This window comes from Cavia porcellus, unplaced genomic scaffold, assembly GCF_034190915.1.
Source record: "Cavia porcellus strain 051 isolate PalLab524CR breed Dunkin Hartley unplaced genomic scaffold, mCavPor4.1 scaffold_19, whole genome shotgun sequence".
Classification (NCBI taxonomy): domain Eukaryota; kingdom Metazoa; phylum Chordata; class Mammalia; order Rodentia; family Caviidae; genus Cavia; species Cavia porcellus.
The window spans coordinates 11,379,182-11,406,940 of NW_026947502.1; the positions used below are offsets into that span (position 1 = coordinate 11,379,182).

The 27,759-nt window shown below is 39.2% G+C and overlaps 1 protein-coding gene across 2 annotated transcripts in view; it reads left to right on the forward strand.

The window, feature by feature from the left end:
* The window catches only part of Sgcd (sarcoglycan delta), a 554,972-nt gene that overhangs the window by 397,346 nt on the left and 129,867 nt on the right, over positions 1–27,759 (forward strand). For both annotated transcript variants that reach the window (XM_063230698.1, XM_003473239.5), the window contains exons 4-5: positions 8,599–8,686; positions 14,202–14,321. In XM_063230698.1, the coding sequence (XP_063086768.1) occupies positions 8,599–8,686; positions 14,202–14,321 (208 nt within the window). The remainder of the gene's footprint in view (positions 1–8,598; positions 8,687–14,201; positions 14,322–27,759) is intronic.

Sequence of the window (27,759 nt, forward strand, 5' to 3'; positions counted from 1 at the left end):
TTTCAGTGTCTCTGTTTCTCTTCATGGTTTGAGATGTGCGTGTTACTCAGACATGAGCTCCCACCATGATGTACCATCCCCACCACAGCCCAGACCATTGTCCCTGTCATACCAGGAATTTAATCCTCCAAAATTGTGGAATAAACACACTGTATTTTGTTTATAGGTAGCTAATCTACTGTTCTGTTTTTGTCACACAAAGCTCAGACAACATTTAAATGAAAATTGGGTCAAATTGTCATTGTGCTTAAGCCCTTCAGTGACTTCTCATTTTTGGGGGATCAAATATTTAAAACCCTTAAAATGGTCTATATGTAAGTGAAAATTGGGTAGACTGACTTAGCAAATTTTTAGATATCTCTCAAATCCACAGGAGGGGAAAAAATCCACTATGGTACTGCATCGACAGCAGAACAGACTTCCTGGCTCTAAAACAGACTTGTATACATCCAGGAATTAATGTGACAGAAGTGGTGCCAATAAGTGAGAAAATGCCAGTTGCTTGGTGGATGATATTGAGGAAAATAGTTTCCATTTATATTACTACTTAACCCCTTATGAAAGCGGATACCAGATATAATGATTAATATGGAAAATATAAAGCAAAGGATTTTCTGATGAATTCCCAAGGCACCACTTGTAAAGAGAAGCAAATGAAACTTTTTTTTACATTAAATTTGATCATTTATCAAGGGCAACATTGGTAGTATCAACAAGTCTTCATTTCTCTGTTGATCATCATGTTCCAGCCACATTGACCTTTCTCTTGGTCCCTTCGATATGCTAAGCTCCTTTGTACCTTTGAACCACTATGCTGTCTGTGTCTCTGTGTCAAAGTTCGCCTGCTTCTGGTTCAGCTAACTGATCTCTCCCATTCCTGCAATCTCAGCTGAAATATCTCCTCTTTAGAAAGATGTCTCCTGAATGCCTGAATTACAGTAGGTCTCCCTGCATATGCCCACACTTCACTTCTCCTTGCATTTTTTGAACACATTACAGTTGCAATTATATAACTATGGAAGTCTTAATGTAATTTCCATCTTTCTGGGACCGTAAGTCCCAGGAGATCAGAGGAAACCTACTTATCCATTGGCCCAGTGGCTTATGTTTAGCAGATACTTTTAAAATATTAATGGGAAAAATAAAATGTTAATGGAATGGATTGATACATGACAGTTGAAAGACGGCTTATTTGACACCACATCCCAGGTGGTTATTCCATGCCCAAGGAAGATTACAGACGTAGAACTATTATCTCATCAAGAATTTGGGGTGAGACTCTATATTATTGTCCCAAATCTCAACAGCTTGAGTCTCATTTTTATCTCTATAATTTCCTGGGCTGCTTTAGATAGTAACAAATATACGTTGGTTAAATATCTGTAACACCTCCTTTCTCTTAACTCAGTTTTCCATGTTTAGATTATCACATCACTCATGCTTACTGGCTTGCCCTTTGAAAACTCTGACAGTTACTGTCAGCCTGTATCTAATTACTTCTTTTGTTGACAACTTCCTCTCTCTGTTGCCACTTAATATGATCTGAGCAAATATTTATCAAATATGCATTGAAAACCTAATGGGTACCTGGAACGTGCAGGGCACAAGAAGCTGGGAGTCCCCTGGAAGTGTTGACAGATCCACATGATGCCTCAAAGGAAGCTTTGACACAGAGCGGCTTGACTCAGCACAGTGCAGAGAGACCAAAATGCACCCAAATTTGGGCATGGAGCAGGGTGGCTGAATGAGAATGCGAGGCTGGAAAAACTGGGCAATTTTCTGGCTGATGTGAGTTGTGCCTCACATGGTAGCAGCATTATTCACCACTGGAGGAAAATATTCCAAACAATAGCAATCCATCCATCTCCATAATTATAAAATGGTACCCCATGGAAATAGCCATAGTATAGTATTGTTCCTAAATATGAAGACTTTCCAAAGGATCAACCCAGAACCAACATAAAGGATCCAAAAATAACAGTGGTAATGTTAGAAACGTCAATGCTGAAGTAAAACTTAACAGCCCTTTAGAACTGATTTAACAACAAATCTGAGTTTGTTTCAGTCTTTTCTTCCTAAGCATAGCAAGAGTTTTTACCAGTTTAGTCAGCATCAATGTGTGGTTAACTCACTGTGCTACCTACAGAAGGAGCCAGGGACTTCTAATCGTCCCAAGTTCTGGTCTCATGGAAGGATGACCAAGAATAAACTTGGTGCAAAACTGGCTGTGAGAGGCCCCAGAGATGACTCTTATTTCCTGAATAAAAAATCCTCTGGGAAAAAAATTTTTTTCAGTATAAGAGAGAATTTTCTAATGTGATCAAACCAAATGTGGAATTACTTATCCAAGATGTATCAAGCTTCTTTCAAAGCCTCCTTCTGAAATTCTAGATCTTAGAATTTGGCAGCCTTAATAGAGTTTTCAAAATCTTTTTTTTTTATTTTACAGTAGTTCTGTTTTCATAAAAGTTATGAAGATAGTTCAGAGTAATCTCATATAACCCAGACTTTTTAAAATTAACATCTAATGTCAGTAGTTATATTTTAAACAATTAGTGGACTGATAATGATATATTATTAATATTTGATTAGCTAGAGCCCATCCTTTTTCAGATTAGTTTTTACATAATGTCCTTCTTTGTCTAAAGACCCCATTCCCAGTGTGTTTAGTCCTATTATCTGCTTAGCTGTTGACAGTAATGCAAATTTTTTTGACTTGGGTGACCATAACATTTGTGAGAAGAGCTGGTTAGGTACTTGGTAAAATAGCCTTTAACTGACATTTCTTCTCCACCATTAGCTTGGGGAAGGGTTTTGAAGAGGAAGTACAGAGGCAAAGTTCCATTTTATTTCAGCACGTCAAGGACAGCTGCTTGGAGCATGATTCATTGGTGTTTGTGATGCTGACCTTGGCCACCTGGCTGAGGCAGTGCTTGGCATATTTCTCAGTCAAGAAGTTATTCTCATATCTCTCTTTATGTGTTGCTCTATTTAAAAAGAAAAAGGAAGACACTGCTGACTCTCCTATCAGGAGTGGAGACTTGCCTGTGTAAATTATTTGCAATTCTTCTACAGAAAACATTTGACTGTCCCTCCCCATTTATTTATCTATTCATCTATTTATATTTATGTGGAATCCTCTTTGACATCCTTCCATCAGTGAGGGGTTTGTGGGTTTGTCTGTGGAACCTGTCCTTCGTCCTGACATTTCGGACGCTCCAGGTTCACGCTGTAGATTTCTTGCCCCAGTAGTGGTTAGGCCATTTCTCTAAGGAACACTATCAATGAGTTTTGTTTCTTTGTTAATAATTTTGAAGCATTTTGTACCCCCCATGCAAGCATTTTGCACATATTTCCTTCTGTCATCACCATAATACAGTCTTTACTGCATTTCTGAGAAGCAGAAATAATATACTCAAGCCATAGTTACTAAAAAAATGTAGTTGAGACAAAAGCCCAAATCTGCCTGACCCCAAAGCTTGCATTGTGCTCCTCACTCCACAAGGCCAGCCTTCACTGGTGCCTGCCTTAGTGTTAGATAGAAACATTGTGGGTTCGCCTGGCTTTGTGTCAGGAGGAAAGAGCAAAAGCCAGCCCGGTTCTCCTGAGCAGTGTTCCCTTTAGGATTCCAACCATCCTTCCTCCTTCCTCCTCTGAGCACTTTCCACACCGAGAGTTCAGAGCCTCCTCTGGGTGTAGAAGTTATTTGTGCACAATCTTGTGTTTTCTCTGTGTATCTAAATTACCAGAGCAGATTGTTAGTTCCTCCGAGGGCAAGGAGAATATGCTACAGTATAGGATTATCAAGATAAGAAACTTCTGGCTGCCACATCATGTCAAAAAGACTGTGGAGATAGGGGGGGATGAAATGCAAATAGTAAAATCTGTGACTCTTGTACCAGGAGAGCATAACTCTTGATTGAAGTGTTATCGCGTTGTCATGGTGGTTATTTTGCACTAACTCAGTCTCTAACTCAGATGCTTCCTAAAGATAAAGGTCATTCGCATTTCCCATTCTCCAAGGGCCTGAACAGAATTCGACATGTTCCACACACACCGTTAATGTCCGGAGGATGCTTCAGAAAAGCTCTTGGGTCCTGAACCAGTTACTCCCTGTTTGTGATTTGCATACATTTTAAACTAGCTTTTCTCTTAGGAGGGCAATCATGTAAGTTTTGTCTAGAGACAAATACAGTGACAGCTGTGAGGAATCATAGGTCCTGCTTCCTTCAGAAACCCCAGTGAAAGAGAAATGGAGGGAGTGAATTCCAAGGGTCACAGAGAATGGAAATATAAATAATGCACATGAAATATCATCCAAAAAATGTAAGATCATAAGTGACTACATGACAGGTGGTTGGGCTGGCAAAACCAGAATCCACAATCTTTCAATGAGGGAAGCAAAAAAAAGATCTGAGATGGGGCGGGGGATTTAGCTCAGCAGCAAAAGTGCCTGCCTGGCAAGTGCTAGGTCACGAGTTCGATTTCTGTTATCAAAAAAAAAAAAGACAGACTGAGAAAATGCAGACCCCAGGCGATACCCAGGAACCAGATGCTCCTGTAGGTCTCATGTTTAGAGTGTGGAATAGTCAAACTAAGTAAAATCCTGAAAATTGACTTCACCAGGGTTACATGCAGTCGATAGAGTTGGAGAAATTAAGTGCGTAATATCTAGAGATGGCACAGAAGCACATTTCAGGTCACAGGAAGGGAATCACCTGATGAAACACCAAGACTTATTGGAAGCTCTTGCAACTGTGAGAGCTGTGAAGTGTTATTCTTTGTTATAAGGCTTGTAGCATTTGACATTTATACATTCTACTTTGATATAGGAATAAATAATACATTTGTTAAAGATCAGATACAATAATTTTTAAATGTAAGTATGCCGGAATACTCAGTGTTCAGATAGCCACACATAAGGTAGCCCAAGAGGACATGATGAAGTAAACAGTGTTCATTTCAATGGCCTCAAGTCATCATCAAGAAAAGGTTTGATTCCCTTCTGCTTATTTTGCTTTAAAGAAACAGAGCTGCATGTGATTCTTTCCCATCAAAATATTTGTGTGCTGAGAATTCCAGCACCGAATGGACTTAAATTATTAGATGTGAGTGTGGATATAGACTTTGCTTCTCCTGCCACTGGGGAGGATGGTGTGCCACCTGCTTTCTGCAAATCCCACGCCGCTGCCCCTTTGTCCAGAAGACTCAGAGGCTGACTGGCTGCACACTGACTTGACTGACCTGTATCCTCAGGTGAAGATCTGCCAGGCTCCTTTCCCTCAGCAGCTGAGCCTACCTACGGCAGCTACCTGCTAAACCTTTATCCTCCATGGTTGTCCTGAGCTCAGATAGCTGGGCACAGGTGACCAGGAAAGAGTGCTTGGAAATCAGAAGAGGATACAAGAGCAAAAGACAACTTAGTGTTAGTCGATTGTGCTAGGTGAGTTTTCCTGACTTAGAGAAGTCAGAGAGCAAATTAGAAATCCAGAGATGCAGCTGCCATGGTGAGGCTCTTCACATGTTAGCTGGGCTGTGCTTTCTTCCTGGTAATCTTGGTGTTATGTGCATAACTGTGAGGATTCAGGCAGTGTCCCAAATGGGAATGAGGTTCTTTGTTTAAACTGTGATGTAGCAAAGATTCTGTTTCCCAGGATGTTAGAACAATTAGTGCTAAACTATATTTTGATATGGTTATGAAACGCAGTAGGTCGTTTTATTATATCTCTCACTGTAAATCTTGAGCAAAGTGATTGAGATTTTTAGATGATTGAGTTTTTGAATACTAGTAAGGACAGATAGGTAGTATTTGGAGAGACCATGATTTGAAAGGCAATTGTGAGCTAAAGGTATATAGGGAGAGACTCTTGGAAAGATGTAAACAGAGACTGTTGAAAATTTAAGCAAGCCCTGCTCCACTCTTGCAAGGCTGGAAAAGTCAGTGACGTAATTAATCTGAAACATTTCTCTCTATCGCTCCCTCTTCACGTCTCCCCTTTTCCATTTTCCCTACCTTCTTCTTCCCCTTTTCCCCTTTCTCACTTTTGTGTTATTCACTCCTCCCTTTCCCCCTCTTTTCCTTACCCTAATAATTACTGAGGACTTAATGTGTGCCTGACAATGAACTGCATGTCTTTCCATAATCCACTTTAAACAAGCACATCTCATGAATTTAGTAACTAACATTTGCACCAAAATGTAAAGAAACAGAATAATTAAGTAACTTGTGCAGTGTCACATAGCTTGCACGTGGTAAAGTTGGGATTGGAAGTCCACTCACCTGAGGTCTTCTGCCGCCTCCCTGGCACATAGAGAGCACCACTTCAGGACAGTAGCTTGATGATGGTGTTGGGGTCATTGTGGAGAATGGGAAGAGCCAGTCACAGAGGAGTGAGCCAACTTGTACAAGGCTTCACAAGAGTCAGTGCGAGGGAATTTATCTAGTTTTCTAAGTCCAGGCTACTCTTCCTCACAGGGCAAGGTAGCTGATTTATATGAAGAGAAATTTTAGTACATGAACCTCTGAAACATATTGTCAACTGTCCTAAAAGTTCTGAATTTGTACTTCATTTGAATGGCTTTGAAGTGTTACTGAGGACTCTGAAACAATGACAAACTGTTTTAGATTGATATTCCCTTATATTTTGGGAAAAAAATGACAATATTATATTAAAAGCACTTCTGCCGGGTACGTTGACACATGCCTATAATCCCAGCACTTGGGAAGCTGAGGCAGGAGGATCACTGCAAGTTCAAGGCCAGTCTGGGCTACAAAATGAGTTCAAGGCCGGTCTGAGCTGCATAGTGAAACCCTTTATCAAAAACACAAAAAGAAAAAAGAAAAAACCCCACTTCTTTCCTAACTCAATTTCAAAAAAGAAAGGGGGGGGGGGTTAGTTGTAAACTGTTGGGGGTTGGGGTAAATCAGCCACTACCTGATGTATAAGAGGTCACTCACTGTGTTTCCTAGGCAGTAACTTCTGTTCAGCAGCTCTCACTGAAGGTTATCCGGTGACTCGGGCATAAATGGGTTATAGATCCTGGCTGCCCACTTACCAGGGAACCATGGAGGATGCAGGCCATAGCTCTAGACTATCAGTGCACACTGATTGTCATCGCATTTCTTCCCGCCATTGTGAAAGTCAAGCACGGGTGCTAGGCTGGGCCCCGTAATCCAGGCTCAGCCTCTCCAGTTTTAAAAGTAGAAAGACACTGGACAGCCAGTCCATATCTACTTCATGACTTTGGTTGTTCATTTATTTCAACTTGGTGAAATCATTCACATGTTCTTTTCAAGGGTCAACCCAAATCATCACTACACCTCTTAGAAAGTCTCCCAACTCTTGGTAGCTTCCTAATTGTTCCTGGTATCCACTGCCCTGCATATTTGTCTCTGAAAGTAGCATTGAAGGTGAAGATTGAATTTTGCTTTGCTTACAGGATAACTTTTTTTCATGTATTTGGATAGAATTAGTGTGTAGATACATAATTTAATGTTCATAAAGGTAAATGCCATATGGTAATAAAGATTTAGAAAGACAGAAGTGACTGCGAAATTCTGTTTTTCCAATGACAGCTAGGTGATGCTGACAGGTATCAGTGAAAAGAACTTCTAACACAGAAGTTAGCAAGTGATTTGTCTTAGGGGTACCTCCATCCCTCTCATACCTCCAGCAAAATAACAATCATTTTTAAATGATTGTAGTGGGAAGGAAAAAGGAAGGGAGAATTATGCATCATGGTGCATTAAGCCCATACAAGATTTACAATAAAAAGTTAAATGATGTGAAGTTCTAATATCACACTTCCGTAACATTTTCTTGGAATGCTAGCGCATCCTCTTGCTGTGTGCTGTCTAGGAGTGTTTTGCACACAACGGTGTGGAGTAGTTACAGCAGAGACTGCATCCGTCAAAGCCTCCCTGAGATGCTTGCCATGAGGAACCTTCACAGAGAAGAAATGCTAGGCCCTGTTCTGTCACCTTTAGAAGTGTCCAGCACTCCTTTGTGGAAGAGGAGAGCGGATGGTAGCCCAGAGGGTCTGGAAGCAAAGAAATCCAAAAATAAAAAAGGGGAAGAAAAGGAAGGCAGAGATTATGGCTCTCTTGAGTCTCCAATGCATGCGGTGCAGCCATTTCACAGAGATGTCTCACAGATGAGTGTGTGCCTGTGCTCCTCCCAAGGCAGAGCTGGAAGGTTTCACTACGACTTCCTACCCTCCTTACAGACCCTGCATAGTTCTGGTGGAGAAACTGTAAGAGGGCTAGCTCACATCTTTCAGTAAGACCTCAAGCACTGTGTGTTGCAGTTGTTGCTGACTCAACTGTAATAATGTGTTTTCCAGAGAAACCGATGTGTGTGTGTGTGTGTGTGTGTGTGTGTGCGCATATGCCTGTTTTTGAGGAGACATGTTTTGGGTATATACTTTCTAATTTTCACATGGGTGGAGATCATGAAATATTTGGGATTTTCAACTCAAGATGACTCAATTGGAATTTGGCTAAGCCCGGTTTAATCACTTGATGACTTAGAGAGTTGTAGTTCTTTTAGTGTAGAAATGTGCCATTTTCAATGTGTTTCTTCTACTTTCTTATTACAGGGTAATGCCCTGTACTTCAAATCTGCCAGAAATGTGACAGTGAACATTCTCAACGATCAGACTAAAGTGCTAACTCAGCTGATAACAGGTAAGCAAAGAAAGAACCTAGCAATGCCTGGTTCATGCTAGGAGCTCAGAAGATGTAGACTGGAAGGTCAAATGAAGCACCTTGAGCAGAAGGCTTGTTAACATCTTTATAGTGTTGAGAAAGAAAATACAGCATATAGTTCATGATTGTAGTTTTATACTCATTCCTTGATCCACTGATACCCACTCAATAAAAAAAAGAAATCATGGCCCCAAAATTCAAGCCAGCCACTTCACCTGGTTCTCAACCAAAGAAAAGCTCCCAGCTCCAACACTGGAAGAAATACCAGGTGTGTATGTGAAGGAGTTGAGTATGTACAAAGCCACACACTATTCATTAGGGGCTTTTGAGATTTTTAATGATAACTTGCATTCATGCCATCTTTGCTATATGTGCTCACTTTATACCAGCATATTAACAAGAAGCAGACGTATCCATGAAATACATTTGTGTGGTTCTTTTTAAATAGATCTGCTTCTAACAGCTGGCAAAGGGACCCACTGGACTTTAAACTGCACATTCCAAAAATTTAAACAAGGATTAGTTATTCTTAATAACAGTATGCATGGGCCTCATGGCCATGGCATTGTGTCATGTGGTGTGATCATACACGGCAATAAAAAGGCTTTATGCAGCCCACTGTGGAGGGGGTGTGTGTGTGTGGCATTATTATACCTCCAGATGAAAATGCCATTTGTTTGGCTTCAGGGCTAAATGAAAAGTATCCAGATGGAAATGTTGAGAAGCCACTTGTCCAAAAACCCTGAAACTTTACTGCAACTAAAATTTCTGGAGTCCCACTGATCAGCAAGCCACAGGGAAATAGATGCCTTAGTGCCTAGAGTCATTTCTACTTAGGGGAGAGCCCCACTCCCCAGGACAACTACATATGGCGATCGGGAGATGCTCAGCCCCTGGGTGACTTGGACCATCCAGCAGCCTGGGCACTCGTGGGTTTGAGGAACTCCCGCTCAGCAGAGGCTGTGATCCACAAACATGCTCTTCCGGCATGCAACTGGATTGCTGGCCTTGCTTATGTAACATCTGGCCTGTATTCACCATGCTAAATAATTAAATAAACAGCTTCAGTAAGCAATGATTTAGACAGCATGTGTGAAAATTGCCTCCAGGAGGGAAATAAATCCAACTTCCAGCTCCCAGCTTCCCTCATTCAAAAAGAACTTATTTAGCCTGTTGATCATTTGCCATTTATTTGTAGAAGGAGATTTGGTTTACTTGAGAGATTTCTGCTTTGATAAAGCTAGCAATGGCCAAATGACCGGTTAGTCACCAGAGTCAGCCTCTGCTTTGCTGCCTGGACTTCTGCATCCTCATCTTCCCCTCTCTGTCCTTGTCCCCCTCTCCCTGCCTCCCACTTTTCCCCCTTCTTCTTTCCTTTCCCTTCTCTTTCTATTCCTCCTCTTCTTTATTCACCCTCTTTCTTCCCTTTCTCCTCGCATGCCTTTCTTTGCCTTCTGTCCTCTGGTCTTCCCCTCTCACCTCTCTCCTTTCTTCTCTCTCCGCCCCTCTCTCTCCTCTTACCTTCATCCTCCAGTAGTTTTTGACTTTCTGTTTCCCATTACCAAGTTACCATGGAAGCTGAGAGACACCTATCCTTAATTTCAAGGTGAATAATGCAAAATGCAGGCCAAGTAATACAAAAATGAGATAAACAAAAAAACCCATCTAATCCTAACTAAGAGGAGCCTTTCAAGATGATTTCTGCAGAGGTTGGTGGATATGTTCACAGTAGGATTCTAAACTCAGAAATACACAGAGAGCCACGCACACACTCAAATGTATAAACTTAGTTTTCCTTCAGAGTTCTCCTTTTTCATGTAATTTATAAACACAGTGGAAAGCAACACACAGTTGAGGCAGACAGCGCTTTGTAATTCCTGTCCCACTGGGTGGTATACTTACCAGAAAACAAATCACTCCCAACTGGTAAGCAGTGAGGTCTACTAAAGAAGTCCTTTGGATTCAGTTCTCCCATTTAGCTAAAATGTACCTCGAGACCATAAGAAACCCTGGTATTCGGAGTTCAGAGGATTTTTTTGTGCACAAAACATGCTTTCAGTGACATCTAAGTTCCCCTGTTAGGCCATGTCACATAGATGATCTGCAGTGGTGCTATTTTCTTGTCTCAGAAATGAGTGCAAACCCCAAATCTTCTGCCCACTGAAGGGCGTGGCAGGGATATCTTTTGCAGCATCATCTGGAAATGGAGCTGGAGTAATTACTCGCATGGAGGAAATCAGGCTGGCTGACCACAGCTCCCAGATTCAGGGCAGTGGCTTGATGTGGATGCTGCTAATGCATCCTGATGGGCTCCCGTTCTCCTCCCTGTTTAGGAGATTAATTAAAAAGACACTTCACACATAGACTATCACACACAGAGGGGATTAACTGAGGATTAGTTTCACATTATAAATAGTGATTTTTTTTTTCCACTCTAGAGAGGAACAACGGGTTCACCAAGGGACCTCCCTAGTGGGCTTCAGCTTTATTTGCATTTCCCTCTAGGGTCATTTTTTAAGCTTTCAGCCCAGTCCAGGGAAATTTGGCAGCCCTGGGTGGAATCCACAAAGGGCAAGCTGTCTGCCTCACTGAGCCAGCAGTTGCTCAGTGGGGTTTTGGCTAAAACTCCCAATTACTGAACTTTAGCTATGCAAGTGGTTCTGGCCCTTGCTAAATTCCATTTTGTCTTCTGTAAAGCCCTGAAAAGCAAGATAACTTAATTGTACTCTGTACACTCTGTTGTTGTGATCTCTGCAGTACACTTTTCCATAAGTTTCCCCAAACATTGAGGAATCCAGAGTAATCTCAGTCCATCCTCAGGCAGGGGTCGATAGCTGGCCATCCTGCCTGGGTAAGTAGAGGCAAAGTCTATGTCTTTAAGTCCCCCTGTCATTCCTCTACTTTGACAAGGTGCTCAATCCAGAATGTGCAAATTGTTGCAAGCCTTTGTCCACTCTGTGGTCATTCATTTACTCGTTCACTCATCCTAAGGACCGTATTTCATTATGTCCTCATCCCTTACCTCTCTTCCAAAAAAGAGGTACTGTCTTTGGAGTATTCACCAGCGATGGAGATTTTACTTGACATTTAGGTGGAATCACGAAGACAGCTGCATCCTGATCCTCACAGTGATACCTAATGCCGGGCTGACAGTGGTGGCAAGCCTATGGCACATGTGCTGCTGTGGGCTGTTTGTATCATTGAAAGCTCTAAAAGATTCATCACTGAATCTAAATCTCTCCTTTCACATCTCTGTTCTTCATAATCTCCCTCTGGTCCTTGTCTCTGATTTTCTACTTTCCCTTATCTTCAAAAAGCTCACCAGCTCCTGGCTGTTCTGTTCATGTAGACTCTAGTCTTCTTTCCCTTCCTGGACAAACAGATATGACTTATCTTCTGTGGGATGATTCTGAAAGCTGGATTCCAGAGTGAAATTTCCCTGAGGTTAGCAATGACCGTGGGAAAGACCACAACCTGGTTTTTCTCCTTCTCCTCACTTATGCTGCTTAGAAATTCTGTGCAGCCTCTACTGTCTCAGCTAGTGGCTGATTAAGGACCTTTTCCACTGTCTTTTTCTGTGTCAGAAGGCCAGCATGGGATGTGCTAGCAAGAGATGAGGTCTGCCAGATGGGTACAGTCATGTGAACAGTAAAGCATACTAAGAGGTGCTCATCGTTAGTAATTGTTAATGCATTGTGACCACCAAATCTACCTGACAGTGATCATGGCAGCAATGTTGGTAACCACATGAGCAGACCCTGAGTTTCACAACACTTGTCCACCAATGGAGCACTTCCTGTAAATTCAGTGTCGCTTGATCCTTTCAACATTTCAATGAGCTACATAAAGGAGTTGATGGTATTTCAGTTTTATAAGTAGGGAAACTGAAGTACATAAAAATCAAATAATTTGCTAAAATCCACATGACCAAAAAGTGAGAGTTGGAGCATGATTTATGTCTTTTGAATCCTAACCCAATATAGTGGTATTAACACACTCTCACTCAAAGACAACTCTAACAAACTACAAACTCAGACTGAAAAAAACAACATTAAGCATACCACAAAAAATACCAAACATCTCCTATCCTAGTGAGTATAGGTAACAGTTAATTCCTTAGATGTGATCAGTTTCATGTTACCTTAGTCTTTTCTACTTTTGGAAAGGTTTATTGAGATGCTCAAGCACAACATTACTCTAATTTCCTGAAAGTATTTTACCTTCATTTCTTAACACCTTCATAAAAATATCTTTAGGGTGAGGCCAAATCTTACGGTGAGTCCTTTTAATAGGGTTACCAGGGTGTGACTCTCCCCTCCCACAATAAGGAGAAAGCCAGCCTTATTCCCCCTGTGGTCTTGGTGCTCTTTGACTGGTAGGTTTTGTGGACCCTTTCATGACTACTTAGTATTTAGTAATATTCTCTTGAAAAATTACTTAAAACAAAGCAAAAAAGATATGTCATTATTTCTTATGTAACTTTAGGGAAAACACAAGATATCCAACTCTATCAAGTTTATAGGACTTTCTAGATAAAAAAAAAATCTTGATTAGAGCTGGATCAAGTTATACCCATGAGTTATTCTGATGTATTTCCACTTAACAAATTGTGGGAGGCTCATGAAATACCAGTTGTGACAGGCTGAATGTTGCCTACTTTTAGAAATTTTCTAATACTTAAACCTGTTTTACATTTCATATAGTATATAAAACCCTCTGCAGTTTTTACAATCACTGATTAATAAATTGTTAAACTTACGTTAGTCTTTCTCCATCGTAGTATAGGCTTAGAGGCCTCATCCTCCTTATGTACCCCTGTAGACAGCCCACTTGTAAAAGCAGTATCTATCATCACAGGATTAGTTAAATTTATTAAGTCTATTGGTACAATTTAGGTATACATCAGGATACATTTATTTTTTATGGAGTGAATTTCTAGTATAAAAGATTTAACAACATCTAAGGCAATTAATTCCAATATACTACAGCTGTTTCTGCTGGAAATTGTTCTGGCTCTAGAGGAAATAAACTTGTCTTGGTGTCAGAGGCAGCTAGTGGGTCAAGGGTACAGGAGGAGACAGATTCCAGCAGATTTCTGAGGAGCTCTGACAGTGAGGGCTCTGAGGGACAGGCAGTTGCCTGGGGGAATGATGCACTTTGTGGGCCTGAATGCACTCAACCGGAAATCTACACCTGCTTGACACTAATTTGGTGGTTAGCAGAGGGGAATTCCATTGAACCATTAGTTTGGAAGAAGGACATGATGGTCTTTAAAATCATAGCTTTGAGAGCATATGATTAAAAGTAATTGACAGGATACGACTCAAGTCAAGAGTCTGATTTTCACGGTCGGCTTCTGAAAACCAATCTACTTAACATTAAAGTCCAACCCAATCTTGTCAGATGTATACGTCCTATGAAAAGCTTTCTGTTGTCAAATGCAATGAGACTAATGTATTTCTGCTTTCTCTTTCTCCCTCTGACTCTCTTTTAGGTCCAAAAGCTGTAGAAGCTTATGGCAAAAAGTTTGAAGTGAAAACAGTATCTGGAAAATTGCTCTTCTCTGCAGATGACAATGAAGTGGTAGTAGGAGCTGAGAGATTAAGAGTGTTAGGTAAAGAAATTTTAATCATTTAATTGATCTCATGGTACCATATTTGTTTTTAAGGAAAACTAAAATCATGCAATGGATGGGATATTTGTGCTCCTTGCACCCCTTGAAGAATGTAGTGTTGAAAATGAAACCCCTGGTGTGACAACTTGTAAAGGTGGTGCTTTTGCAAGATAATTAGGTACTGAGAGCAGTGCCCTCATGAATGTGATTAGTGTCCTTCCAGGGGACTGGAGTGGCTACCAGATGGGATCATAAGCACATGCATGCTTCCTTATAGTCTGTGTCTCTCTATCAATCCCCTCCTCCCCTCTTTCCACTCCCCTCTTCTCTCTCTCCCTCCCTCCTCCCTCCCCAACTTGCTCTATATATGGATAGCCTGAGAACTTGGCAGTCTGCAACTGAAAGGCTAAGACTGGATCTTACAATTGAAGCTTCCAGAGCTGTGAAAAATAAAGTTCTATTATTTAATGATAAGCCACCAGTCTACAGTACTTTGTTGTAGCACCCCAAATTAAAACAAATGATGTCTAGAAGAGTGAATGAGTCCAGTTTCCTGGATTTTTAAAGCAAGGTGGTTGAACCTCCCTGGAGTCCCCTGGTGGAAATTTTTCATGCCACATATTCATTGGTTGCACCTTTCAGCCCTGAGATTTGGGCTGGGACATGTGCTTACAGGAAAAAAATGTAATATAGGGTATGCAATACTCACAGACTGACAGTTTTGCTTGCTGCAGTAGAGATGGTGCATGAAAAAGCAATCCTTAGACACAGCTCCAAATTAAGAATCGTGGAGGAAAACTTCTGAAAAGTTTAGATTCATATATCCAACCATGACTTAGTAAATTATTTCCATGGTGGAAGTGCCTGCGAATTTGATAGTACCAACGCTTGCAGAATTTCCTCTCATCCCACTGTTGGAGTTGCTGAATTTAAGTTCACAGTAAATATGACTTCCCTGGTTGTGCCCTGGAACTGTCGTGCAGGTTGGTTCATGCGTTGCTATTGAAGCAAACCTGGCTTTCACCCATGGCTGCCACCTATGAGGTATATGACTTCTGGCAATTTGCTGACATCCCTAAGCCTGGTTCCTTTCTTCTCAACAGGGCTGAAAGCATTTACTATCTCCAGTTGTCTGAGAATTAAATGAGATCATATTTGGGCCTTGTACACAAGAATCGTTCTTGTCAATGGGTACAGATGATGCTGCTGTTTCACCTTGGACTACTGTTCCTGTTTACACTAATCCTAGTTGTTCTTTTGTGCCCTAAGAGTCACCATAGCATAGTGGTTAAAAGCTCAGGCTCTAAGACTAACCCACTGTGGTTTTAATCCCATTTCTGTCCTTAAGCAAGTTATCTAACCTGCCTGGATCTGTTTGTTGAGCTATAAAATTAGTATAATAGAATCTGTCTTCCCAGATTGTTGGAAGACTGAAGGAAATAATCTATGTACAGCAGTAAATTGGCTAAAATATTAAGTGCTCGGTAAGAGCTAGCTGTTATTATCTTAAGTTATTATTATAAATTCTTTCGACTGGAATTATCTGTTCTTGGCATTATTATTTGCACTTTTCATCTTCTCTCACCGCCATTATTTTTATGCTCTTCCTGCCTGTCACCTCTGCCACAGTCAGTCTGCTTATCTGGTATCCCCTTACCCCACCACTACTCCCCCTCCCCAACACCATGATACACATATTTATATCCATTTTTCTTGGTGGATAATCCTTAGAACTCCATCCCTAGTGTCATCTCTGAATTCTAGATTTTCTCCACCATGCAGATATTCCAGCCTCACAAAAGAGGAAGTTTTGAGTGCCTAGCATAGTCTAACAACACATACACACACGCACTCCACAGCCCGCAGATTCTCTTGTACTGACTTCCCTTTACCAGGCTCCTCAACACTGTAGCATCATATCCTTAGCAGACTTAGAAGTTGAAAAAGTCTAGAGGGATGCACGGTGGCAAAAATACAGGGTGCAGAAGCAGTAAGGTGATGCAGTCTCATGCCCAGTCAGCCAATTACCTGTGGGGTGGTCTGAATGCCTTCCTTTATCCTTCAGGCCTTTGATTTTTCCTGGCTATAAAATGAGCATTGTTATTTGTGATCACATTAGTGATATTTCACTCTGAGAATAATATGGAATACAACCTGTCTCTCTCCATCATTAGCATTTGCTTTCTTTGCTGTAAAAATATAGAAAGGAAGCATCAAAATAAACACCACTGCTGCAGCCAGTGCTTAAAGGATTTGGAAATGACTCCCCCATAAATCTCATGTCAACCTGCTTGGTGAAATGAGCCCAGTGTGTTCCAGGAAAGAGCTTCCTGTCAGCTGGGATTCAACCATATGGTGTGGAACCAGAAGTTGAGGCAGTTGCATTTTCAGCTTAATGAGAAGTTTGCCTGTTTGTGCTATGAGGCTGTACGAGCTCTTGGGAGGATGGAATGTGAATGCATATTTCATGGTAGCATCCCATAGAGAGCTGGGTCTGAATCACTGCTATACCTCTTGGGATCCAAGTGACCCTATCCAAGTCTGCTTTCCTCTTGAATCTTTAGCATCCATGTGTCTAAAACAAAAAGGGACAAACAAAATAAAGAATGAATATTCTATAAGATATAAGCAAATATTATGTAAAAAGTCATTTGCATTAGTCGGTAGTGGGTGGGGAATAAGCAGTAGGGAACTAAAATGATGTTGCGTCTTGGATGTAATGTCTGTACTTATGGGATCATAATAATTTATAAAATTCTTCTGAGGGAAAAAATGTATGTAGCTCAGTATTACAGATGTGCTTGATGTGCAGAAGGCCCTGGGTTCACTTTTTAGTACCATACACACCCCTCTGTATAATGACACCCACCTCTTCAGTTTCTGAGACAGTGACAATGGTCAGCATACTCAAAGGACTTTGACTATTATGAAAAAAGAACTAGAAGCCATGCCTCTTAAAGAATGGTTCAGATATCTGATAACTTAGCACCTGGGGAAGATAAGGCAAGGCAAGGGAGACATAAATAAAATGTAGGCAGGATGCAGTTACTGCAGCAGATTTATGTTTTGTCTCTTTTGGAGAAAGAGCAGGTAAAACCTCTTCAGTTGACTAACTAAGCACAAGCTTTATAGTTAGCTCCAGCTTGAAATACTAGTTTCTCTCATTTCTCTTCCATGGCCTGGGAACTGTGGCTCTACTTTCCTAGGTATTGTTTTATGGCTCTATGTGTCTGGCTCTCAGCACTGTCGGGAGAACAAAATGGCCCAGTGGGTTCCTGGAGAGTGAATCACACAGTGTGTGACACACAAGTAAACACAGTATCCACCATGGCTTTATTGACAATAGGGATTCTGTTGGTCAGCTTGTGCTTCATAGGACCCAGAAAAACCTGACATTGTCTTCAACACTTGTCACAAAAACAGACAAACAAACAAACAAACAAAAAAACTGGCTTCGAACTTTATAGCATTTTTACGCATCAGATAAATTTGAATAAGTACATTTCTTCGACACAGCTGGGGCCAGAATAAAACTTGAAAATACCGTATTGCCTTGTGTGCAGGTAAAGATTTCTCTAGTATGTGTGTTCTCAAGTTGGATTTTGGTAGTGTAGGAATTGAAGGCCTGATTGATTACCAATATTATAGGGTTTCTTCCTACTCACTGTGACAGTTTGTTCTCAAAGTATGGTTCTTGGATGGAGAGCATGAGCTATGGGCTACTAGAAAGGTAAACTCATGCTGTTTGCTGGACCTACTGAAACTCAGGTGGACCCTGAATGCTGTCATTGAGACTCTAACACTTAGTAATATTTGTACTTACTGACCTAAGACAATCATGGGAAAATCATAGAGCAACCCTGTTGTTACTTTTAGATAAGAATAGGCTCTGTTTTGGCCACAGAAACCCAGAAAAGCCACAATATAGACACAGCTAACATATAAAATGTTTACTCTGGGCAAAGTGCTAACGTCATCACTTACCGTGGAGAAACGCTCTTGATCCTAAAGACAGTCTCAGGAGAAGCACATGAGCTTGTCATCTTCAGTTATAAGTGACCAAGCTGAGACACAAAGTCATCTCATAACTTGCCAAAACTTCTGCACAGAGCAAATGGCAGTGAGGATTGAATAGAGGCAATCTTGCCCATTCTGCTCTGCAATCTGTCTCACGGCAGTCTTCACAGTGGCATCCTAAGAATGGTGCAAGAGGTTTCTGCAGCTCTCTCCTTTTGACCTTTTTCTTACTCTCTGTTACCACATTTCTCCTATGTAAGTTGTGTGGTTTCATAGTTGGGGCCACCTAAGTGAAGATGCCCCTGTTCTTTAGTCCTTATTTTACTGTTTTCACATTTATATTGAAAATCCCACATCTACAAATGTTCTAGGTGTGATTTCAGCATTTGCTTCATTCCGGATGACTCCCAGGTCTGTAGTGGCCCTAAACTGCCTTCTCAATTCCAGCTTCCGAGCCCGGGCTCTATTCCCTCATATGAGTATCTTTGCATCACTTCTGCTTTATTGTCTGCACCAGAATTGATGCCACTTTTTCCAGACCCTTCCTCTCCAAGCCCACATCCTTAATTGTCTTTAGGAGGCCACCATTCTCTCAGTCTTTCAGGTCTTTCTGTCATTTGGATATCAGCTTCATACCATGTTTTTGTGTACTTGAGTTTTCAGTGTTGCAAGGCTTGCTAGCGCTAAAGAATTGAGGCTTATAGTCAGGTCCATCCACTTAATTACCAAAAAGGCTTAAAATTAGTGCACAAGATGAGGCATGATATAGTCAGTTTTCACTATAAAAAGTAGTCATTAAATATTGTACAGAAATGGCCTTCAGAAAGGAATAAGAAAATAAACAATGTAAAAACCTGAGTATCTAACATACATATTCATTTCAACACGAGCAAAAACATGACTTTGGTTATCATTAATGATTAATTTCATTGTGAAATTATGCATTTATAAACAAAGCATAAGGCTCCAGACACTGGTGGGCCCCACCCAGAGACCCCAAGTGGTAGGAGAACCTTCTGCATCTAGTGGCACTAGCTGAAGGCTGGCACAGCATACTCCACCCAGCTATTCAGCCTTGGTATGGAGAGTCCCATCCAGTGATCTCAAGCAACCAGGAGGCTTCAGAGTGGCACATGGGGTGTCCTGAAGGTAGCCATCATTCTCCCCTATTTGAGGATCCTTCAGGTGCCACCAGGGACTTGATAAGACCAGCCTAATGACCCCAACTTGATTGAAGAAAGTCCCATACAGTACAGACAGACTTCTTCCCCAGAAGCAACTGACACCTTGCATTCATCTTCCCCAGGGGAATACAGGAAAATGACAAAACAAAAGAGCAAAATGCAATCTGAAGCCTCTAGCCCATTCCAAGCAAGCCTAGGAGACATGGATTTAGAAGAAAGTGTAAGCCATATATCTGAAACTTCTGAAATGATAGCAACTGAAGTAAAGATACAACTCTATGCAGCTGTAAAGGAACTCACATCAGAAATAATCTCGCAGGTAAAAGAAATGATAAATGTAATAAAACAAATGCTGAACACATAGTTCTAAAAATTGAATAAAAAGATGGAAACCTTGAATGAACAATATAAGAAAGAAACAGAATGCATGCAACAGATTCAAAGAGATATCCAGGAAATCAAAAATTCCATAAAAAGCTGGTAAAACTGCCTGAATAAATGAGAAGATAGACTTTCAGACCACAGAGACAAGATTTCAGCTAGTGAACAATACTTTTTAAAAATAACAAGGAATCAGGAAATAACAATTCAACAGTTGCAAGATGATGCAAAGGAAAACAATGTAAGATTGACAGTTGTAAATGAAAAAGAAAGTGACAACACAAATCATATTAAAAGACTTTACAGAAGTGATAGCCAAAAACTTCCTAAACGTGGGAAAGCAGACTGGCATACAGATAAGTAAAGCATATAGAGCTCTAATTAGCCATAACGAAAATAATTCTATATCCATACATATAATAATCAAGAAATTCAACATAAGAACAGAATATTAAAAGCTGTTAGAAAAGACAGATCACCTATAAAGGAAAGCCCATGAGAATCGCAGCAGACTTATCAACACAAACAATGAAATCAAGAAGAGCATGGAGTGAAATATTTCAGATCCTAAAAGAAAATGATTTCCAACCCAGATGTACCATGCAAAACTGTCCTTCAAAATTTATGGAGAAATAAGATACTTCCACAAAAAAGAACAACTTAAGGACTTGATGACCACCAAACCAACCCTGCAAAAAACACTGAAACATATTCTGGATAGACATAAAAATAACTATGACTTCAAGAACACTAACAGAAAAAAGAAACCCACTAAACAGGGCAACAATTGAACAGTGGATGAACATGAATAACCAATGGCAGAAAGGTACCATAACAAAAATAAGCCAATCTACGTTACTTATAATAAATAATGTAAGTGGCTTCAATTTACCAATTAAAAGAGACTGGCAGAATGGATCAAGAAACAACATCCAACTATATGCTGTATAAAAGAAACATCTAACCCAAAAGAATATTCATAGATGGCAAATCAAAGAATGTAAAACAATACATCATGCAACGGGAACTCCTCCTTCGCAACAAAACAAAACAAAGAAACAAACAAAGAAACAAAACCAGAGATAGCTCTTCTGTTTGCAGACAATGTGAACTTCAAACCAAGAATGACCAGAAGAGATAAAGATCACTATATAATAGGGGAAAACTTCAAGAGGAAGAGAGAACAATCCTTAATATATATGCATCAAATATTGAAGCACCCAGCTATATAAAACAAATATTAAAGAAATAAAAAATGAAATAAGCAATAACACAATTATAATGGGAGACCTCAACATCCCGTTGATACAGAGACAGATCAACTAGACAGTCAGTCAGCAAAGAACTGAATCAAAAGTGTGAGCAAATGGACTTACTGGATTTGTACAGAGTTTTCCACCCCAAACATCAGAATATATATTCTTCTCAGTGTCACGTGGGGCATTCTCTAAAATAGACCATATACTAGCCCACAGAATATGCTTAAGTAAATGCAAAAGGATTGAAATTAGCCCATGTATATTATCTGATTATAGTACCATGAAACTAGAAATTAATGACAAAAGAAACTGCAAAAACTCCATAAAAATGGAAACTAAATAATACACTCCAGAACAATCAATGGTTCACAGAGGAAATTTAAAAAGTATGTAAAAGCAAATAAAAATACAAATACAACTCACCAGAACCTGTGAGGTACAATGAAAGTAATGTTTACAGGGAAATTTATTGTAGTGAATTCCCACATCAGGAAAACAGAACAAACACAAATAAACAACCTGATGTTATTCATCAAACATCTAGAAAAAGAAGAGCATGTCAAACCCAAAGCCAAAGAAAGGACGAAATTATAGAGTCAAAGCAAAAAAAAAAAAAAAAAAAAAGAATTAATAAATCAAAGAGTTTGTTCTTTGAAAGAATAAAAAATTTGATAAGCCCCTGTCAACTTTACTTTAAAAAAGGAAAGAAAAAATTCAAATTCAAGCAAAAAAGAATGAAAAGGATGAAATCACTATAGATCCTATGGAAATACAGAAGATCATAAATATTTACTTCAAAAACCTTTACTTTCATAGGTTTGATAATACAGAAGAAATGGACAAATCCCTAAACACATATGAATCACCAAAGCTGGATAAAGAATATATAAAAGTGCTGAATAACCCAATTTCAATTAATGAAATTAAAAATGAAATTAAAACCTTACCAACAAAGAAAAGCCCATGTCCTGATTGATTCAGTGCTGAATTCTGCAAGAAATTCAAGGAAGACTTGATGCCAACATGCCTCAAACTCTTCAATGAAATTGAAAGGGAATCAGTTATCCCTAACTCATTCCTAGAATCAAGTATTACCCCAATATCAAAGCCAGAGAAAGAGTCAACCATAAAAGAGAACTACAGGCTAATTTCCCTAATGAACATAGATGCAAAAATCCTGAATAAAATACTAGCAAACAGAATGGAGCAAGTCATCAAGAAAATTGTATACCACAACCAATTGGGATTAATTCCAGGAGTTCAGAGGTGGCTCAACATATGCAAATCAGTAAACGTAACGCACCATATCAGTAAAGCCAACAATAAAAACTACCTGATCATTTCAATAGATGCAGAAAAACATTTTGATAAGCCCTAACACTGATTCATGATAAGATTCCTATGGAAAATCAGGAATAGATAAGCTTTACTTGAATCTGATAAAAGCCATCTATGACAAACCAACAGCCAGCATCATATTAAATGCTCAGAAACTGAAATTTCTCACTCTAAAATCAGGAACAAGACAAGGATGTCCACTGTCTCCACTCTTATTCAACATAGTCCTGGAAACTTTAGCCAGAGCAATTAGACAAGAGAGAGAAATAAAAGGAATAAGGATTTGAAAGCAAGTAGTTAAACTATCATTATTTGTAGATGACATGATTCTCTACATAGAAGACCCCCAAAACTCCATTGAAAGACTTTTAGATCTAATAACCAAGTTTATTAAAGTAATATAGCCAGATACAAAGTCAACACTCAAAAATCAATAGCATTCCTGTACACAGACAGCAAACTCAGAAATAAGAGAAACCACACCCTTCATAATAGCATGCAAAAAAATGAAATGCTTAGAAATCAACCTAACAGGGGCTGAGGATTTAGCTCAGCGGCATAAGCACCTGCCTTGCAAGCAGGCAGTCGTGAGTTCAATCCCTGGTACCGATAAAAACGAAAAAGACCAAAAAAAAAAAAAAAAAAAAAAAAAAAATCAACCTAACAAAAGAAGTAAAATATTTATTCAGTGAAAATCACAGTACTCTGAAAAAAGAAATCAAAGAGAATTTCAGAAAATGGATAGATACTCCTTGTTCATGAATAGGAAGAACAAAATGGCCATTCTCCCAAAACTATTCTACAGATTTAATGCAATTCCAATCAAGATACCATTAACATACCTCACAGATCTAGAGAAATCATTCCTAAAATTCATCTGGAACCAGAAGAGACCTAGAATAGCAAAGGCAATTCTAAGCAGCAAAGGCAAGGCAGGAGACATCACAATCCCTGACTTGAAGTTGTACTACAAAGCTGCTGTAATAAAATCAGCATGATACTGGAATAAAAACAGACTTGAAGATCAGTGGAATAGATCAGAAGATACAACTATGACTACAAACAAACTCAGCCACCTTATTTTTGACAAAGGGGCCAAATGTGTTCACTAGAAGAAAGATAGCCTCTTCAATAAATGGTGTAAAAACTGGCTCTCCATATACCAAAAACTTAAACTAGTCCCATGCCGATCACCATACACTAAAGTCAAAATGGATCAAAGATCTAAATATTAAAACAGAAATACTAAATCTGCTGGAAAACAAAGTAGTAGAAATCTTGAAGATGCATCGGCAGAGAATTCATGAGCAAAAATCAAACTGCATCGGAAATACTTCCTAGAATCAACAACTGGGATCTCATCTTGTTAAGAAGCTTTTGCACATCAAAAGAAACCTCCAACAGAGTGAAAAAAAATCTCATGAATTGGGAAAAAAATCTTAGTTACCTGTCCCTTTGGCAAAGGACTTTATCTAGAACATATAAATAATTTCAAAAAATCAGAACTCCCAGATTCAAAGACCCAATCTAAAAATGGGCATCTGAGATGAAAACACATTTCTCAACTGAAGAAAGACAAATGGCAAATAAATACATGAAAAAAATGTTCAGAAGTACTGGTTATTAGAGAAATGTAAATTAAAACTACACTGAGATTCCATCTTACCCCAAAAGAATGGCCAGGATCAAGAAAACCACTAGTAACAAATGCTGGAGAGGCTGTGGGGTAAAAGGAACTCTCCTGCACTGTTGGTGGGAGTGTATACTGGTACAGCCACCATGGGAATCAGGAGGTTCCTCAAAAAGCTGGGATTGGATGTCCCATTTAACCCAGCTATTCCACTTCTGGGCATATTTCCAGAAGAACTGAAAATGTCATATCACAGAGATACATGGGAACCCATGTTTTTAGCAGCACAATTTTTAATTGCCAAATCTTGGAAACAACCTAAATGCCTGTCAACTGAGGAGTGGATAAAGAAGATGTGGTACTTTTGTACTCAGCTATAAAGAAGGATCACACTGAGGCTTTTTTAGGTAAATGGATATGACTTGAGAACATACTCATAAGTGAAATAAAGTCACACATGTAAAAACAATACTGTCTCCCTAGTGTAAGAGACTAGAGTAAATAAGATACAAAATCTTCAATAAATATTGTGAAAGGGAGGAAAAAATAACTTGGTGAAAATGAGAAAAGGAAGAGAAAAAAGATATAAATTAGTATATATACACTTAAGATAACTAAGATGATTATACTATTAATTCTTTTAGTTCTTGGAACAAAACAGCATTTACAGGATTAGGTCAATTTTAAATCAGAGTAACTCTTTTGAAGATAACTATGCAAAATAGTTTTATGTTCCTACCATCTTGTTTTGAAAGCCTACATTGCTATTATTTTGGGCTCTTTGTTATTGTTACTTGTTGTCTCTTTAGTTTTTATCATTATTTTGTTTCATTTTATTTTTCCCTCTAATACAGAAAAGACAGATATACATACATAGATTTTTACATGTCTAGAACTTATCCTAAAGAGTTACAAGAATGGATTTTATTACTATCTTCATTATCATGTGATGGTACAAACAGCTCCTTTAAGAAAATGAGACATTATAGTAGCCATTGTTGAATTTCTTTCTTCTTGTTTTGAAGTCCAATAATGCTTTTATTCTTTATTTTGATTGGTTTTAGGCTATTTTCTATTTGACTGCAACATGTATGAAGGAATAGACAGCTATTTTGAAGAGAACAAGAGACATTATGGTAGCCATTTTTGGTTTTCCTATTGTCTGGTTTTGAAGGCCAGTAATGCTTTCATTCTTTTGTTTTGATAGATTATATATTGTTTCTTTTTGTTTGACTTCATTGGATGTGAAGTTATGGACAACTATTTTGGGAGAGAATTGGTAGACATTGTGGTCGCTGTTCTTGATTTTCTGTTGTCTTGTTTTGAAAATCTATATTGCTTGCATTGTTTTGTTCTGATCTGTTTTGTTTTAGTCTCTTTAAAATAAAGCATACTAATAAAGTGCTATTCTCATTGTTAATTAGATCTACTTATACTTTAGATTAGTTTTTTAAATATGTCCTTTAGATGCCATATTTAAATGGGGTTGGCAAGATGCAGCCAATAGGCCAAATCAGGCTAAAACTCCTGCCTAATAATGTAAATAGTGTGTCACTAGAACACAGACATGGTCATTTACTTACTGTGTGGGGTAGCTCTTTCCTTATTTCCCCTTAGCTTTTTGAGACAGATTCTCACTCTGTAGTGTAGGTGGCCTTGAGCTTGCTATGCAGCTTAGGCGGATCCTCCTGCCTGCACCTCCAGAGTGCTGGGATTACAGGTGTGCGTCACTGCACCCAGCTGATGGTCACTTTGCAGGACAATGGCAAAAATAGTGCAGTTGAGATAGAGATCCAAGGATCAACAAATCTTAAAATATTTACTCTCTGATTGCTTGTAGAAACCATCATTATGCTCTTTTGCTCTGTATGGCAGTGATCATAACATGCTATGGCATACATTTATTTTTCCCAATTTATGCTTATATAGTATAAGCTTTTTGACTGCAGGAAGTTTTGCCTAGCAGAATTTAGAATAGTGCCTTGCACAAAGTAAGTTGTTTGGTAATATTTGTTGCATGAATAAGATGAAATAATTTGAACATGGCAATGCGTTAGAACTAATCTAACAGTAGAGTGAAAAGAAGGGAAGGAGAGTTTGCACCTCAGTTACAAGAATATTAAATACTGTTTGTTGAGATTTTGCAAAGGCCTACACTAGGAAGATAAGGGAAGCGAAAACAAGTGCGGAACAGCATCTGATGTAAAATAAACTTCATACATAAATGAGCAACTGAAACAGGCACTTCTAGGAAGAAGATGTACAAACAACATCTAATAAATAAATGAAAAAATGTTCAGCATCACTGGTTATTGGAGATATGCAAATTAAAAGAACACTGAGATTCCATCTTACTCCAGAAAGAATCACTGTCATCAACAAATCAAATAGTAACAAAAGCCGGCAAGGCTGCGGGGGAAGGAAGAACCTTTCTACATGGTTAGTAGGCGTGTAAACTAGTACAACCACTACGGAGATCAGCATGGAGATTCCTCAAAAAAGTAAAACTAGAAATTTCATTCAACCCAGCTATTCCCTTTTCAGGCATATTCCTGAATAAGTTAAAGACATCATATTACAGTGAAACATGCATACTTATGTTCATAGTCACATAATTCATAGCAGCTAAATATTTTTTACTTTTAAAAAAAGAAACAGAAAGAAAGGTAGAAATAATACAGGATTTCAAAAAGATAACAGTAAGAAATCACTAGTTAATGTATTACATACTGTAGTTCAAGTTACAAAATCTAAGCATAAAAAAATGAACAGTGATAGCACAAACTATACTTTTTGATGAACTAACAGAGAATTAGTAGTATGCTTATCTGTCTTGCACACTTAAACATACATACAGTTACATGTGTATATTGGAAGCCCATATGTCCATCAAGGAAAAAAAGATAAACTGTGGTGTTTATACATAATGGAGTACAACTCTACCATGAAAAAGAATGTACTTGAGTCATTTGTAAGAAAATCGATGCATTTTGAGGCAATAATGTTAAGCCAAATAAATGAGACACATGAGCTTAAATATGACACGGTTCTTTTGTGAGAAACAATACATATAATGCAAAATAAGAGATAGGTAATAGGAAAAACAGACCTTTTTCAAATGGGAAGAATACCTAGAGATGGAGGGAAGGAGTCAGAGAGGAGAGGAAAGGAATAAAAAGAATTAAGATGTGACGTGTGTACATACTAGCTCCTCATGGGAAAGATAATCATTATGTACTGCAAACATGTTCCTAATAAAAAATAAAAATTGGAAAAAGCATGGCTAATAAATGGGTGAGCAAGTAGTGAACATTCTTCGTCTTGTGAGGCATCTTAGTCAAGGACCATTTTGAGATCAGAGATGACTAGTTCTGCTTTACAGATATGGGGACTTGAAGCTTGACCTCTGCCTTGGAGAGGTGCATTAAGCAGTGGGAAATGTAGGGCCAACTCCCCCCTGCAAAGTGTTGACTGCTCAGTAGGCTCCCAGAATCACCCACAGAGCCTGAGCAGGTGGTGAGATAGGAGCTGGCCGTGATGGTGTCCTGGAGCAGGTACCTAGCAGAGTTCATCGCATGCAGTCCCTGCGTCGCAGCTCACCTTGGTCTCTGAAGGAAGCTCCCAGACAG